This window comes from Schistocerca serialis, chromosome 11, assembly GCF_023864345.2.
Source record: "Schistocerca serialis cubense isolate TAMUIC-IGC-003099 chromosome 11, iqSchSeri2.2, whole genome shotgun sequence".
NCBI lineage: Eukaryota > Metazoa > Arthropoda > Insecta > Orthoptera > Acrididae > Schistocerca > Schistocerca serialis.
Window position 1 is genome coordinate 204,181,517 of NC_064648.1, and position 18,853 is coordinate 204,200,369.

The 18,853-nt window shown below is 37.0% G+C and overlaps 1 protein-coding gene across 1 annotated transcript in view; it reads right to left on the reverse strand.

Moving 5' to 3' along the window:
* The window catches only part of LOC126426655 (vitellogenin receptor-like), a 155,988-nt gene that overhangs the window by 33,657 nt on the left and 103,478 nt on the right, over positions 1 to 18,853 (reverse strand). The window contains exons 23-30 of the mRNA XM_050088541.1: positions 17,798 to 17,925; positions 10,002 to 10,123; positions 7,873 to 7,967; positions 5,344 to 5,398; positions 3,033 to 3,182; positions 823 to 1,004; positions 534 to 638; positions 187 to 300 (exon numbers count right to left, since the gene is read on the reverse strand). Coding sequence (XP_049944498.1) covers positions 187 to 300; positions 534 to 638; positions 823 to 1,004; positions 3,033 to 3,182; positions 5,344 to 5,398; positions 7,873 to 7,967; positions 10,002 to 10,123; positions 17,798 to 17,925 — 951 coding nt within the window. The remainder of the gene's footprint in view (positions 1 to 186; positions 301 to 533; positions 639 to 822; positions 1,005 to 3,032; positions 3,183 to 5,343; positions 5,399 to 7,872; positions 7,968 to 10,001; positions 10,124 to 17,797; positions 17,926 to 18,853) is intronic.

An 18,853-nucleotide genomic window follows, 5' to 3' on the forward strand; every position in this document is an offset into this window, starting at 1 on the left:
ATGCTTTTCAAATAGCATGTAACATAACTGCACCTTTATTAAGTTAGTAATTTGTCTTAACATATGCTTAGTAATCTAGGCACTATGGGACATTTTTGGTAATTTATTTTTTTAAGTTTGTGGAATCAGAGCCTCCTCTCACAGCATGAATAGAAAGCTTTAACATAATATACTCTTTCTACTTACTGCAATTGTCATGTTCATCTGTCGAGTCTGGGCAATTCACTTCCCCATCACATTCCCACGTGCCCGGTATGCAGGCTCCGGAACGGCACCTGAACTCCGATTCTCCACATTTAACTGCAATGTTGCAGATTACAATTTAAGCTTCTAGTACACAAATGCCAGATGAATGCAGGTGGAAATATTTGATGCCTATGCAATGCACGAACAGCTTTTACGGGAAAGTAAATTTATTTAAATAGGTACGTAATAAAATAGATACAATATAGCATTTTGTATGTACTTTGTTTCAGTTTCATAAATGTGTAAATGAGGGACATTTAAGACTAAAGCGACTTCTATACCCTTACCGATGTCACAGTTTTCTTCATCAGAGCCATCACGACAGTCATCTGTTAGGTCACACCGTAAGCTCTGTGCTACACACCTTCCATTTCGACACTCAAAGTCAGTCTCTGCAATGAATTTTTGTTGAATTAATGTTACGAAAAGGACAGTTGCTACTCACCATATTGCAGATATAAAAATAATGAAAAACTGACAAAGTGGGCCTTCAGCCAACAAGGGCTTGAATTACCCAAGCGCCCACACAAGCTCAACTATTCCTGCATCAGGGTGATCCGACACTCAGTTACTGACCTGTGTCACACATCCCAACTTCGCAGTCCCGCTCGTCTGACCCATCTGAGCACTGCACGATGCCATCGCACTTCCCTTCCAGGGAAACACACTGCCCATTGCTGCAGGCGAACTCGTGCTCCCGGCACACCACACAGTTTTTCTCGTCCTCTCCACTTGGACAGTCATTTACACCATTACATCTGTTTTACAGAAAAATCAGATTGTACAAAATGCTCTTCTGCTACTTATGAACAGCAAAACTGCTGGAGTGGTGTTGCCACTGATCTGTTTCACTCAAGCATGCACAATGTAGGCAATATTTCCAGTTCAGAGACCTCTGCACCGAAATTAACATTTCTACATTTTAATGTGGTTCAGCCAACCACTTTACACCTAATTATATTTGCTCTGTTCTTACTGCAATAAGAAATGATTATTGTAAATAAAGGGATTTAACTCTTCATTTGGTCATTCAGTCTTCTGATGGCAAGCAAAGATTTACCTATGAGATTGTTACAGCAGTTAAACTGATTTCCACGAAGTATATGAATGATTAATTACCATACAAAAATTGAAGTATCAAATGAGAAATCACTTTAGTACCTTAAGATATGTGGTTAGTTTTATGTTCAATAAAATTTTTTTTGCAGTGTGTTCAGGTGTAAAGGATGGATTGGGGGAGCCTCTAGAAACCTGTGGTCATATGTCTCCCCTGTGGTCACTGCTTCCCTAAGCAGACATTTAACAGTTCTGGATTGTTACTGAATACATGCATTGATAAAAACTTAATACAACGTAAAGTATGTAACTACTTTTGTCCAGATTATTAGAATTTTAGACATCCTAGGATGTGAGATGGGAGAACAGAACTTTAAAGATGAAGGGTACATAGTGTATCTTCAGAGGGTGTCCAGCCATGGAGATCCTTATCTCCTAATTTAGTAAACTGGACAAATCCAAGAAACTATGTTGTTAAAACTCTAAAAATGTTATACGAATGTTATACTGAAGTTCTGCAACCATTCAAAATGCTAATGGACACCATGATAATCTAAATACATAATGCCTCTAAATAGTGTACTGCATCTCTTAGTGACCAGTTCTACCACTAAAATGTGAAAGGTTAGTGCACAACAATTTTTTTTTTTCTGGTACTGGAACACAGCATGTTAGAACAGTCTTACAGCAACAAGGCACCATTTTCAAACATCTGTTTCAAAAGGAACCCAATGTGGAAACCTCACAAGCTCTTCACCAAATTCCATCATATAGATGGCCACGGGCAAATTGTCTACTCCTTACACTGTAATTAGTTGAGACTTATTCAGCAAAATCTGACAAAATCTTTCCTAACAATTTCAGCAGAAACTGCTGAAGGGTTCCAGCATGCAGAATATACTGAGCCTATAAATGTTTCCATTCAAAATCTGAACCAATAGGCCATACATACCCATATGAGCTATGTGATAGGGTCAACCGTCAACCAGATTTTCACAATGATAGTAAGAATTTGATGTTTACTGTATCCAGCTCAGATTAAGCACACTTCCACCTAAACGAGTCTTCAGTAAATCAAACTGCCTATTTTGGGATTCCAAGATCACGACATTTGAAGTCGAACCATTGTATTCTCGACATTACTATCAGGGTTGTCCTATGTACCATTATTGGCTGTTCCAAAATTGCTGCATAAAGTTAGTGATAGTTTACCACATAGAAGGAAGTTTCACCACACATCTAAAGATGAAGGATCAACCAGGCACCAATTGGTCCGTGGTAGACCACACTGCATTAAACCACTGTTTCACTCGGAAACAGTTCATGAAGAGTAACTTCATTTGACTATTACAAATATACTGGCAGTGTGACTGGTCTCAATATTTGCCAGATCCAACTGACAACTTTGTGGGGCACATTTAAAGAATGTCTACTGGAACCTTCCCACCAAACTGGATGAGCTCAAATCAGGAATCTGTAGTATCTGAATTCATTTCTGCTTTGACACTTACCAATTTAAATATAAATTTCACTGTAATGAAACAGCAAGATTGTAAATAATTATGCATGCCAGACCTAAGCTGCAAAGCTTAGAACACCATGTGATAGCTTTTGAAACTATTTTCAAACTTGTTTATAAAATTCTTAACGATTTTGCAATAAACATACCTTTTGTTACAGTATATGCTTATAAGTGGAGACAATTTTAGAATCAGGGACTCCATGGACACCTTTGATATCTATGCCTTATTAAACATGAAGCAGTGTTTTGCAGAGGGTACTTTCCACTACCTACATTCTTTCCATAGGACAAATGTGGGGGGAAGACTGCACGAATCATCCTGTGCATAATTTCTAATGACTTCAATGACCTCACACTGCTGTCAAGGAAAATTCAAATTCCCACATTTTTCACTCAATACATTATTTTCGAACTATGGAAATCAGCTTGTGGGGCAGTAAGTCTGCTTAAAAGACTGCCTGGTAATGTTTCTCAGCACCTTTGATACGAGGTCTCATGATATAAAGAACAGCACTAACAATCATAGGATTTACTTTTTCAATATCCTCAATTTTGTGCAATAATATTGTGGAATATCTCTGATTTTCTCCAAAGACTAATGTTGCCAATAACTTTGTGCAAAAGTGTGGTTGGAATACTGACAGACACCACTGTTGCTGTTGTAATTGTTCTACTTCATTGCAGAAGAAAATGGATGAAAAATTGGGTCAAGGAGTATTGGGAAAACTCAGAATCTTTAGATAATTGTATTTTTGACCATCAACGCAGTTACTGTGTCCTCATTAAACATCGTTGAAGATGTGTTAATGTGCATAGGCATTCTTGTTGTTGGTACAAGCTACAGCTTTGTTAACTTCTACCTGTCTCAAATTTTTAAGTCTTACCACAGTATAAACTCATTTTATTGCAAATTTTTTCAGACACAGGGTCTCCTGGTGCCTACCATTACATACAAACACAATTATTTTATATAAAGCTAATAGTAAGATGTGGATATATTGTTAAAGTAACTACATGGCTCAATCAAATTAGATTCAGAGACTGATTTAAGAAGCACAAAATTATTTCATTCTCTTAACACATGATTATTGGGTAAATAAGTTACCAGACACTATTCAGATTGAAAACAAGATGGTGAAATTCAGGTGAGAAAATTAGCTGAGAACTGGATACCTAATAAAATGAGTTGTACTAAAGATACTAATGATATCTACAAACTACAACATCAAGACCCATTGTGGATATTTAGTACCAACTGACATTGCTAGGCCCCAGGACATTCTAATGCTAGAGAAAGACACTGAGCTGTGACTGCAATTGTCAAATGTGACTTAACAAATGCCTAGTTGAAAGTAAGTTCCCGACATACTAAAAATTTCTAGAGTTGTGCCCATATACAAAAAAAAGGGGAAAAGAACTGTCCTGCTAGCTACAGACCTATATCCATGACCCCAGTTTTTTCAAAAATTTTAGAAACGATTATGTATGAGCAAGTTAGTGCCTACTTGGGTAAACTAAATATAATTAGTGATAAACAGTTTGTATTTAGGAAAGGTAAATCCACAACAGATGCAATGGACTCCCTTGTAAAATTAGAACTAGATGTGTTCGAGGCTATGGATTATGCCCAGGCTACATTTTGTAGACCTGAGCAGAGCCTTTGACCGTGTACAGCGTGACACTGTGCTGAATAAGCTAGTTTACTGTGGTTTTTATGACAATATAAATGTGTTCAGGTCTTTTCTAGAGAACCGTCAACAAGTTGTGTGCATTGGTAGGGAGAAATCAAATTTGGTTAATGTTAGGTACAGAGTTCAAGGGTCAGTGCTTGGACCTTTACTGTTTATACTAATGATTAATGACCTGCCCTTATTCATAAAATCTGATACAATATTGTATGCTGATAACTTTTCTACATAAAAGCTCTGATCTAGGTACACTGAAAACACTGACCGAAAATACCCTTGCTCAGTCCTCATTATGGTTTAAAGCTAATGGCTTCTTGCTAAATGAAAACAAAACCCAGACACTTTACTTTAGCCTCAGATTCCTCACTACCAGAAATTAGAAACAAATTTTTAGGTGTTACTATTGACAAATTGACGTGGGAACCACACATTAAAAATATATTGGCTAGGCTTTTAAGACATTTATCTAATTAGAAATTTACAAAGACATGTTCCAATGACTATGTGAGATCAGCATATTTTGCCTTCTTCCAAAGCATCATCTCTTATGGAATTTTACTGTGGGGTAGCAGCCATCATGTAAATGACATTTTACTTTTACAGAAGAAAGTAATAAGAATAATAACGGATTCTGATAAAACAGAACATTGTAAACCTCTTTATTAAATTGCAGTGTTTTGCAGTAGTAAACATTCATCTACAATGTTTTAATGTACATTGTAAACAATGTGTAATTTTGTGTTGAGAAGTGATATTCATAGCCATAATACTAGAAACAGAACATCTGTAGACGTACCATATCACAGATTATCAAAATCGCATAACTCTTACCCAGTTCTTGGACTAACGATGTTTAATAGACTAAGTGCTGACTTTAAAGAACTGCCTGTAAATATCTTTAAAGCTAAATTATACAAGCTACTAGTGAACAATCCGTTTTACTCCATTGATGAATTCTTTGAAGATGAAAATACTGTATTTTAATGTGTACCTATTTTATGTAAACCAATTCACTTCGATACAGTAGTTTATGTAGAAATATATGTTCTTGACTGTTTTGCTGTAATCAGCTGAATGACAATAAAAGTATTTTTTTATATCATCATCATCATCATCATCATCATCATCATCATCATCATCATCATCATCATCACCCATCATCATCATCATCATCATCATCATCATCATGCCTACCACCAATATACAAAATATTAACTTCAGTCATTAAACTGAAATTGATGACACATGCAACACAGAACAAAATTATAAATGAAGAACAAAAAGGCTGTTGCAAAGGAGCACGAGGATGTAAAGAGCAACTGATAATAGATGCAGAGGTGACATATCAAGCTAAAACTAAACAAAGGTCGCTACACTACGCATACATTGATTACCAAAAAGCTTTTGATAGTGTACCCCACTCATGGTTACTACAAATATTGGAAATACACAAAGTAGATCCTAAATTGATACAATTCCTAAACATAGTAACGAAAAATTGGAAAACCAAACTCAATATGCAAACAAATTCAAATAATATCACATCACAGCCAATACAGATTAAGCGTGGAATATACCAAGGAGACTCATTAAGTCCTTTCTGGTTCTGCCTTGCTCTGAACCCACTATCCAACATGCTAAATAATACAAATTATGGATACAATATTACTGGAACATACCCACACAAAATCACACATTTGCTATACATGGAAGATCTAAAACTAATGGCAGCAACAAATCAACAACTCAACCAATTACTAAAGATAACAGAAGGATTCAGCAATGATATAATTATGGCTTTTGGAGCAGACAAATGTAAGAAAAATAGCATAGTCAAGGGAAAACACACTAAACAAGAAGATTACATATTGGATAACCACAGCAACTGCATAGAAGCTATGGAAAAAACGGATGCCTATAAATATCTAGGATACAGACAAAAAATAGGAATAGATAATACAAATATTAAAGAAAAACTAAGAAAAATATAGACAAAGACTAACAAAAATACTGAAAACAGAATTGACAGCAAGAAACAAGACAAAAGCTATAAATACTTATGCCATACCAATATTGACCTACTCATTTGGAGTAGTGAAATGAAGTAACAGACCTAGAAGCACTCAATACACTTACATGATCACAATGCCACAAATATAGAATACATCACATACATTCAGCAACAGAAAGATTCACATTAAGCAGAAAGGAAGGAGGAAGGGGATTTATCGACAAACAAACCTACATTATGGACAGGTAGACAATTTAAGAAAATTGTTTCTAGAACGAGCAGAAACTAGCAAAATACAGAAGGCAATCACTCATATAAATACATCGGCTACACCACTGCAATTTCATAACCACTTCTACAACCCTTTAGAACACAACATCAACAGATACGAAGAAAGTAAATTGGAAAAAGAAAACACTTCATGGCAAGCACCCGTATCATCTAACAGCCACACATCGATCAAGACGCTTCCAACACATGGCTAAGAAAAGGCAATATATACAGTGAGACAGAAGGATTCACGATTGCAATACAGGATCAAACAAACACCAGGTATTACAGCAAGCATATTATTAAAGATCCCAATACCACAACAGATAAATGCAGACTTTGTAAACAAATAGAAACAGTACATCACATCACAAGCGGATGTACAATACTAGCAAATACAGAAAACCCCAGAAGACATGACAATGTCGCAAAAATAATACATCAACAGCTTGCCTTACAACAAACTTTTAAAGCAACACGTTCCTACATACAAGTATACACCACAAAATGTACTGGAGAATGATGAATACAAATTATACTGGAACGGAACCATTATAACAGATAAAACAACACCACATAAACCTGAGATCATACTCACCAATAAAAAGAAGAAATTAACACAACTAATCGAAATATCCATACCCAATACAACAAATATACAAAAGAAAACAGGAGAAAAAATTGAAAAATACATCCAACTGGCTGAGGAAGTCAGACATGTGGCATCAGGAGTCATACCACACAATATCCACCAGTACATCAATGCAATATAGCTACATCCAAACCACACACACACACACACACACACACACACACACACACACACACACACACACATCCGTAATTATTGATACATCTTAACGTCTGAGAAAGTGAAGGAAATAATAATAATAATAATAATAATAATAATAATAATAATAGAGTTTATGGTTGTGGGCTATTTTACATTAACAGTATTAAGACATCACTGTGGTAGCACTGACAGGTCTAGACTAATCTGAAGCTCGAGCAGAGATTTTCGGATCTGTGTGTAGCGTCTCAGGTTGTTCTGAGCAAATGTTTGTTTTAGGATAACTTGCTATATGTAACTTCGGGGGTTGACACATAGCGTCCTACCTGGGAGAGAGACTTGCATCTGTCACTGCCTGCTGTGGGGAAGCTATTCATTGCCTTACTGAACACTTACATTCACCACCTATAAGAATCCAAATAAAGGATAGTTTTTGTGCAATCTTTCAGTATTTGTATGCTGCACTTTGCTATTAATAGGAAGGTGGTGTGAAAAATCAGCTTTCCAGTCGACATATTTTCAGAGATTAAAGATTTTTCTAAGTTAGTAAAACTACATTTAAGAAAGGAAATTCACCTAGGAACATTTATGAAAGACTCACCTGAAGTCTTAGGGTATAGAATTATTTAATTTAAGTTTAAATTAAAAATTTCAAATGCCTTACAAGTTTTATAGTATGAAATGTAAAATAACTTCTTTCAGAAGTATTAAAAGGAATCAATATTTTACTTTGTGTTATGTGAGCCTGTGAGTAAAATAGTGTGTATGTGGGACACTCATCAAATTTCAGTATTGCATTATATTCAGTCTTCATTAACATGCAAGAATTACACAAGCCTGTCATGGGAAAATTATCCTAGGGCATTTACCCACTTTGCTGATGTATGTCAACATGTGATTGCTATTATAAAACAGCAGCCAGAAAGTCAGCTGGAGTAAAATCTGTAAAGAATATTTCCAGAATTGTCTTTTTTTCATTTATTAAACATTACTATAATATTTGTATGTCAAATTGATGCAAATGTGAGTGTGTATAAGGATTGGTGCAGACTAGTTTTGGTGTGAGTATGATCACAAGCAAGTATTCTGATTGGCAGTCAGTATGGTCAGCCAATCAGAATTGAGAGTTCCCACTCATTACCTGATAGTCTTACTGGGAGTGAGGCTGGAAGAAGGAAGTGTCTTGTTAGCTTTGAACGTGGAAGGTCATGTTTCTAGTGTCAGTGAAAATAATCTGTACAGTGAATTAGTGCGAGTTATTGGTGAGCTAAGGTGATAGTTGAGGACTGCTTGGCGAAATTTCAGAGGTTTTGACTAAATCTGTTGGACATATTTGCGTGTGAAATATTGTCCTTCATAGAATCTGCATGGCATGTTTCAGTATTCAAGTACTGAGCATTTTTGGCAAGCAGTTTCTTTAGAAATTTGCAAGATGCACCAATGTAATAACTCAGTGAAATTAATGACTGACAACGTTTAATTTGGTTCAAGTTTGGATGGATTTCTGGCTGCAGTGCATGTGAAATTGTGTGAATCGTGAACTGGAAGGAAATAGCCAATAGTTTAAATGTGGACTGAATAGTACTTTTTCTTTGGCTGTCACGGCCAAAATAAACATTGCGTGGAAATTTCAGACATTTTTCAGAAGCCAGTCCATTTTCTTACTGCCCAATAAAATTGGATGACAATATTTCCACAGAACTTTCTTAACTGGAGTTGTGCAACCTGAGTAATTGTAGATATTAGGTGACTGTTTATGCATGCTGAATTTACTACTTTTAAGTATCTATGTTGCCAAGTGAAGGTACATTGAGCAGATGCCGTTCTGAGGTAGGTGAATTTTAATTTGCAGTGCGCACAGAGAATGACAAAATGAGAAATTAAATCCCGACCTGCCGCACGTGGACACTACCCCCAGTTTTTTGGGCAGTATTGAAGCTCAGCACTAAATATCTGCAGTTATCAGTTTTTCTTTATTCCAGGCATGAAACAAGGAGCTGAACAAGATTTGTCAAACAGCTGTAGTCAAGGTCGCCAAGCTATTTTGTGCAAGCTCACAGGCAAGTTTTAAGATTAAACTTCCTGGCAGATTAAAACTGTGTGCCGGACCGAGACTCGAACTCAGGACCTGGTACTGGTACGAGACAAGGTACTGGTAGAAGTAAATCTCTGAGGATGAGGCACGCGTAGTGCTTGGGTAGCTCAGTTGGTAGAGCACTTGCCCGCGAAAGGCAAAGGTCCCAAGTTAGAGTCTCTGTACGGCACACAGTTTTAATCTGCCAGGAAGTTTCATATCAGCGCACACTCCGCTGTAGAGTGAAAATTTCATTCTAAGTTTGAAGAAAACTGAAAATAGTGACAATTAGTGCAGTGGAGCACCCTGGTGAGCACAGCTGCGACTGCCAACAACAAACTGACCTGCGTGAGGTAGGTATGCACCGCTTGTCACGCTCGCAGCGGAACTCGTCTGGCCGGCATCCTGCCGGCACAATGCACGTCGAGTTATCCTGCAGCAACATGCCCTCGGGACAGCCACACACCTGCAACCCAAATCAACATTCAGTTTCTTCACACAATCTTAACTGTTGTACAAACTATTTTCAAAGCTAACAGAGGCCCAAGTTATAACAACGTGTCTGGAATAGTCAACATTCCGTAACAATTAGTGACAACAGTCTACATAAGTTCATCCCTGACAGTTGCAGTTGGCTGGACACAGCAGATTAATGGGCCTACCTCAACCAACAATTTAACACCAGTATTTACTCCAATCTAAGCTGCACTCTACGCTGCACCTGAAAAATGAGACTAAATCAAGGAAAAAATTTTTCCAGAATCTAAGCTGCACCTGAAATCAGACTAAATTCAAGGGGAGAGTAAAGTCTTAGACCTCACCTCCAAATTTAAACAAAGTTGGTCCATTGTATCAAGACAACATTAGTTTGGTTAGACTCTTAAGCTTAGCAGTTAAGCTTTACCAAGTAGCTACTGCTATGTATCAGGCGCTCCGTATTTATACGGGTACCCTTCCTTTTTCACATGCTTCGTCTGGTCTGAATCTATTGCTTATTTTGCTTTGATCTGATAAGTGCCGTTCTTTGTTATAGGCATTTACATCCCTCTAAGCTGAAAATACATTATTGTACTGTGCCGTGCATTGTTTGTCGCATTCTGATAATGAGTGTTTACGATCTGTCGCCCCTCGTGGCATGGCTTGCTTGTGTGCACTACCACCACTTACAATAAGAGAGGAAACTGTCATTAGCGAACTAATAGCAAGAGACTATTTGTTGTTACTTACACTGCTGCTTTCTTTGATAACAAGAACCAAATAGTAGATTGTGCATGATAGAACATGTTCTGAATGAGAGTTTGGCAAAAATCTGTTCAAAAATCTTTGCAGGCACCTCTAGTACATTAGACTCTGCACAGAAATTAGACTGATCTTAGAAATGAAGCACGGCAACTGACTCATTAAATCTGATTACAGTATACATATCGTGTTTATATTCGTATTATTCTTATGCTGCATACTGATTCTCCCGCGTTTGCTGTTGTCTCTCTAATTCCATAGTTTATTGGGCAGCCAGGATTTAAATGAGAGCAGCAAACACGAAAGAATACTTTGCATAATGTTTATATTCTTATTTTATGGTGAATAGAATACTGCATGTGATTCATGATTCATAAACGTTCTTATTAGCAACCATCTCTTGTCACAGGTAGGAAAAGATTCAGAACGTAGAGTTGGCCATATTGTCATACATCCCAAAGAAGTCTTTCCAGTCAAATTTTTGTAGCAGATTTTTAGTGATGACTTCACATGCAAACTGTTTTCTTCAGTCCATAGACCGGTTTGATGCAGCTCTCCATGCTTTTCTATCATGTGCAATGCAGAGTAGCAACACATAAGGAAAATAACATTGAAATTAAACACTGAAATTTAGAACACTTATTACATTTTAATACATCTTATACAAAATGTTTAAAATGTCAGTCATTCTGACTCACTATCACTCTCTTCTCTGTTGCTCATTTCTTCATACAGAGCATCGTCCTCCGTACCATATAGTGCATTGGATATCTAACAGTTTTAAATGCTTGTTGCACAGTCTGATTTGGAACACACTTTCATGCATCGTAATTGGCACACTTGTGACAAACTTGCACAAGTTACACGTCCTGTTGGCCTCAGTTGTCAGTCGCTTTTTGAAAGCCAGCCTATGCACATGCGTTTAAGCTTGTCCTTAAATGGTTTATTCAAACAGACAAAGTGGTTGTAGAATTGACGTCATCCTGCCTGGAATTACTGCCAAGACCATTTTTCTTTCCTGTAATTTTCGTTTTACTGAAGGTGTTGTATGGCCTGCGTAAACATCTAATACCAACAGACTGCATAAAACGAGCATTGCGCCAGGACGATTCCACACACGCCTAATCTATTCCAGCACCATGTCCTCCAAACGCCATCTAGTTTCGTTTGCTTGTACAATTACAGTTTTAGGAAACTGTAAGCGAAAGACCTTACCGAAATAGAAAACTATGAATTGGGGTAATTTACACCTATCTGCTGTGCAAGCAAGCATGGTTGCAAAATACTGACGTTTACAGAAGGATAGAGAAACTGGAATAGCTGCTCTCAAGTAAGATCAGTTCGGGCTCCAGAAAACTACAGGAACACGAGGGAACACCAGTCGTGTCTTGCACGAAACAGCAGTCAGTGGCCAGCGACAAGAAGGTGTCATGTGCACAGTATCGCTCAGTGGCCGGCAACACCACAGTGGTGTCACGAGTGCAGTACCGTGCAGCAGCCAGCAACAGTACTTTAGTATCTTTTTCACTATTTTGCTCGGTAAAAAGTTATGAACATCAAGACGTTTGTTTTTGTAAGTTTGGGTGTTGTTTGACCCTGGCAGATGAAAGAAGACATGATTATAATGAATGTGCGGATGTCTTGTCTGACGTTCCAGACAATTTGGCTGAAGAGGAAGACATCGGATATCAATAAAGTGAAAGTGAAGCAGAATTGTAGGAAGATATTGCAATACATCCATGAAGAATTTGGTGAACAGTACAATTGTCAACTGACTGAAATCAGACAAAGAAGACAGTGCACAGTGGTCAGACATTTACTGACGACCAATAATAAATTGGAAGGATTCAAACATTTCCCAAATAGTGTGTCGAGGATATTGTAGAATTATATTCAAATAGCCCATTCCAATATATATTAGCAATGAAACCAAGTACTACACTCAAAATGGTAATATAATAAAACCAGATAAAACACCTAATTTGTCGACATTGCGGGACCCAAACTTTGAAAATGGTTGGGCTTGCTATCCTTATGATAATTGTAAAAGCAAGTATCAATGATTATTGGCCAACAAATCCGTTTATACATACATGGATCACAAAACAATGTCCCTGTAACCACTTCAGACAAATGTTTTTACATTTTCCCAACAAACCGGATAATGCCGACCAGCTTTTCAAACTGCAATTTGTAATTTATTATTTTTTCCAAAATTTTAAAAACATTTAATCTAAGTCAAACCATATCAATTGATGATGAAAGGATACCGTGGCATGACTGGTTAAATTTCAAAGTTTATGGTCCATAGAAAATTAGAAAATATTACATACTTATTCAGATGCTGCGTGATTCAAGTACAGAAGACATTTCCTCATTCAAGATCTATTCCGGCACTGGACAGCCTTCAGCAGAAACACTGCTGGCCCTATTGACATTATGGAAAGTGGCATCTCTACATGGATAATTATTGTAACCGTGTAGAACTTGCAGAAAAGTTACTTGAAAAGAAAATTAGAGTTTGTGGAACTATACAGCAAAATAGGGGATTTCCAGAAAAATTAAAGTGCACAAAAGTCAATGTGTTTGAAGCTTGTCATCAACAGAAAGGTGACAAGCAGCTGGCAACAAGCCAAGTAATATGAATTATCACAGCCGGCACCACAAATTTGTACAAGACGTGCGGATGGCAAAGTTAAATCTATGCTCTTAGCATCTGTAGCTTCTCACACATTTTAAATTGATGATAACTAGGATGAAATATGAGTCACAAGATGTTCAATTTTCACAGAAACAAATTTAGTTTTTAGAGTCCACGGATTCTAAAGGGGAAGCAGTGGTCAAGAAAGGAAAGAGTTGTGGCCTATCCCCGATATTCAGTCCATACATTCAACACACTAAAGGAAGCTATGGGGAAGACTGAAAAGAAGTTCAGAGAAAAAAAGTTTGAATGACATTCTGTCAGACACCACAACTATGGAAGATACTAGCCATTACATTCAACTGCTCATTGAAGAGGCAAGATGAACTGCTACTAAGGAGGTTCAAGGCTAATGGAATGTAGTAAAAATTGGTCACAAAGGAATTGTTAGGAAATTCAGTAGGTTAGTTTTGCTACTTGGTAGCAAAAAACTGACAACAGCTGAAATGGAGCAAATACAAAACTGCATTAGCAATAGTAACAATGGTATTTTTGGAAAAATATACAGTATTCAAAAATATTTAGTATTATGTAGTCTTTCCAAAAGGTCTGCCTGTAGTGTCAACTTTTAGGGAACTTTACTGCATACAGGCAAGAGAATAGAAGCTTATTAAAATTTGTGTTACAAAGGACTGCTTAACAGCAGCTGTATTAGCTAACTAATGAGGTACTATTGACATCCACATACACCCATTGACTACACTTATTTGTTAGGAAGTAAGTGTCACAATTTCTACATTAACACACAAGCAACTGTTAAGACCAAGTTCTACCATGAGGTATTGCAATACTCATTGCAATATTTGAAGTGCATTTTGTTTTACTGCAGTTTTATAATTTATACACAATTATCTAGAACTTTGTGTTACCAATAAAAATTTACTACATCAAATGAAACGGGAAAGTAAACAGTTTCAATTACAGGGAATATATACAGACAAGAGTCAAATGTTTTGTAGATTTCCAAGTTGAACACTTTTTCCAAGCTAAAGTATACTATTGTGGCTGAAAGTATGTATTTCTATACTAAGTGACACACTTATCTGATCTATGGAACTTTTCAATCTTATTTTACACACTGGCACAGAACTTCCTTGCACTTCAGGAAACACACCACTAAAAAACATTCTGGAATGATGAATGCATGGTGACTAAGTACTTTCATAATATGAAAATATAGTGTTATACATGTCCCACCTAATACAACACAGTAGCTTCAAAAGCAATTTTTTAAATTACAAATTATGCTAAAGCAATGGCAGGAACAATACATGGAAGAACTGAAATGTATGAATAAACTTAAGCTTAATCTTTACCATCTGTATCTTAATATAAATCAAACATGAAAGAGCCAGTAAAATTTAATGACAAATGCAGGTCTTCTGCATCCAAAATATTTCGAAGTGATTGGTCCTCAAAGTGTTATGTTTATAATGAGAGTAACACTAATTTAAGGAAGTCATTGCATATTCACACATGTCACTTTAATTCCTCTTGCATAAAAGGAAATTACTTTTGAAGTATCGCTTCTCAAACCACCATTTACAATATTTTCCCATGACCCATTAGAAATGTAAACAGCTTTTAAGTCAACCTCAAAGTCAGTCTTGTTACTGTGCTGGCATAAGCCGTCATCAGCACACTGGTCTGTAAAGATGAAGTGTGAAGATAGATTAGTAGTAGTTTGATTAAGCACACCTATCATGAGAGATATTAGAAAGAGGTTCACCCAGAAGCAACAAGCTGCTAACACCCTCTTGACACCAGGTATTTAGGCCACCGCTACTGACTGGAGGGCGTCACTCAATCATCCAGGTTGGCATCTGTCAGTTTACTCACAGAACAGGTTTAATTTGTCGCAGGTTATGACAATACAGTGACCATATTAGTAACTAACAGGATTAGTTTACCTCAACCAGCAGTGAGGTACTCAAGGTTTTTTTTTATAGCAAGATTACCAATATGGACATTACATCAGTCAACAAGATGAGTTACTGATGAGCTTGTACCACAGAACATCGACTATTCAATTTAAGTAAACATTTCCAGTTCTTGTAAATAAAGAACAGTATTAATCCACATGCGGATTTATGTTTTAGAAAGAGGATACCTGCCACCCATAACATTCCCTCCCTTGCTTCCTTGGGGTCCAAGACCCTACAATGGCAAATTAGGATAATTCAGTGGCTGAAGATTTTGCTTGCTTCTCTTTAGTTTGCAGGGGGTGATTGTGTTCAAGTGTTTCTACTCTTGAATTTTGATGTGTTCTTGCATGTACTCTAGGAGAGGGAGTTGCAGAAGTAATCAAATTTTTCTTCTCAGAGGCTTTGCTTACTTTGACATGAATTCCCCAGTGTTGTCAACCAGTATACCAATGACAGTTTAAAAAGCAGTTGGAATGGATTGAATACCTGACTCAGCTCCAAGCACATGGTCAAGTTCACCATGTTCAAGGTACTGTAAAGTTATACTTCCTTTCAATTGTGGGTCCCCAGTGTTCAGGTTAATATAGGAACTATTCCGAATTTCATCTCCCGACAAACTTGTCTGATCAAGTAATCACTGCATTAATTCGATACTGTGATCGACAAGTGCAAGTAGCTGCAGCCCGATATCAGTTCTTTTGCTTGCAGGAAAAGCCAGAACAGACTTATTGCCAGTGTTACACAGAATTAACGGGCACGACTAGGAAGTTTAAATTTCAGTGTAGTTGTGGCAACTTTCACAGGGATTTAATGATATGTGAAGCAATAACATTCACTGTTTCAGATGGTAGAATATGGGAACAGATTTTAAAATATTCTGATCCATAACTTCATCAAGTATTGCAAACCTTAGAGCACTACGATTCAGGTGCAATAGCAGGTGACAAGTTTCATCAGGCCCTGATTTGTCGGGCCTTTACTCTTTGTTCGTGACCGTCCCAACCAGCCACAATGAGTACATACAGAACTGTGCCGACAGCCATGTAGACATGGCAACAAGCCTGTGGATTTAGTGAAGTCTTGCCCTAGATGTTTTTCTTATCATAAAGGACAAGATTGCCCATCACATAATTCAACGTGTTACATGTGCAGAAAAGAAGGCCACGTTCAAGTGGTTTCTTTGCAACAGTACAAAAATGCCAATTTTACCAGCTCCCAGAAAAAAAAAAAAGCTTGTGCATATGCAGTGAATGCTATGTTTTCAAAACAAAACTGGTTTGACTTGATGCTTGCACTAAATCATCCAGTTTGACATCCGTCAGTTTACTCACAGACCAAGTTTGGTTCATTACGAGTTATGGCAATACAGTGACCATATTAGTGACTACTAGGACCAGTTTACCTAAACCAGAATTTTACTTTACTGGCTGTGAGAAAGAAATTTGTAATAACAGAATTACCAAGATGGACATTACATCAGTCAACAGGATGACTTACTGATGAGCTTATACTACAAAACCATGAACTCAATTCAAGTTAAGTAAAGTAAAGTAAATATTATCAGTTCATATGAATAATTTGTTTTAATCCAGGTGTGCATTTGTGTTTAAAGGATACTGGCCACCCATAATGTCCTCTTCCATGTGGTACAATACTCTACAGTTATTAAGTATTGTGTAGTCTTCATTACAAAAACTGACATTTTTGCTGTGAGCAGGTGCTTTTGTGTGCACTGTTTTCTTGTCTTAAATGGCAGATTTGCAAGAAAAGTTTAATTTGTGTTAGCCTTATGTTTTATTACTACAGTATTATTCTGCAGTAGTGGGCTCAAGTAAAATGTTTCGGCTGAAGTATTGGTTCTTATTAATAAAAAAATTTTAAGTGGAACTAAATGAAAAATTCGCAGATTCTAAATAATTCCTCGACTTTCCCAGATTTCTTGTTTATTTACATGCCACTCATTTTACTTTACAGCTACATGCACTTTGTATTTTTATAGTTCTTCATTAATTTTAATCATGATATTGCCATTCACATAATTTTATATGGAATGTTTTCTACTAATTTTTACCGACTAATTTCATATAACTTGTCAATGAGAAACTACTCAAACCTTAAAATTGTTTTTTTAACAAAGCTTTTTTTTTCACCAGCTCCTGTGCACTATTTGTAAAATGCATCCCTTAATCTTCCCAAGTTACTTCAGGAAGCAGACCCAGATTGTGACTCCTGCTCAAGGTTGAAGTCTCAGAAGCTGTTGTCCCACAAAGCTCACCTGCTTCTGTCCCCTCATCAGGCACAGGTGGCTGCAGCCACCATTCCCCTGATGGCACGGGTGGTTCGGCAGCAGCGCCACTCCCCTCACAGCCGTCAGCACTACGTGGTACGTGTCGCCCGCAGCCACTGCAAAATGATACTTCGGGTACCAAATGGTAAACTGATGTGAGGGCAAAACTGAGGAACACAGGGCTGGCCACTATTTTCAGGATTTGAAATTCCAAGTTCCACAAATTCAGAGAAGAAATTGCTAATGTTACCAATTTCATGTGTTTTTATTGGTGATAGTTGCAATTTTCACTCCTCCTAAATAATGGTCAGCTACTCAGTTCATTTTACATGTAAACTTTGGTCTACATTAGCACACAATGTTATTACCACATTACAACAAGTAGCTATAATGTTACAGCTTACTCCTAATCTGCTCCTTTTCTCAATTGCATAGCACACCTGCTAAGTATTTGCAGTTACCAATAAGGGTTGCCACCAGCTGTATAAAGGAATGACAAAATTGTTTTTACTGGAACTTAAACCTGGATTTTCCACTTGTCACAAGTAGTCCAGCACAAGATTTGTCATTTCACTGTACAAGTGATGGCTGTCCATAGTGACACCTGTGAATACATTTGCTGTATTTCATAATGGCTTTCATCACTGCAATGTGTTCCTTCAGACATGCAACCATGTCCTAACAAAAACATACTTCTGAACACGGGCACTATATTATTGTAAATATGTTTTGCTCTGAATCATTTAATATATTAAAATTTTAATTTTTACCATAAAAACCAAATTCCAGATAGGGTGTAATCTACATATTACTGCAGTCATAAGCATTAATTTGGAAATAAAAGTTAACAGAAGTTTTAGACTGCTAGCATTTAATGCAAAATTACACAATACACAATTCTCATGACATGAAGAAGGGATCAGTTGGTAGGACATGTTCTGAGGCATCAAGGGATCACAAATTTAGCATTGGAGGGCAGCGTGGAGAGTAAAAATCGTAGAGGGAGACCAAGAGATTAATACACTAAGCAGATTCAAAAGGATG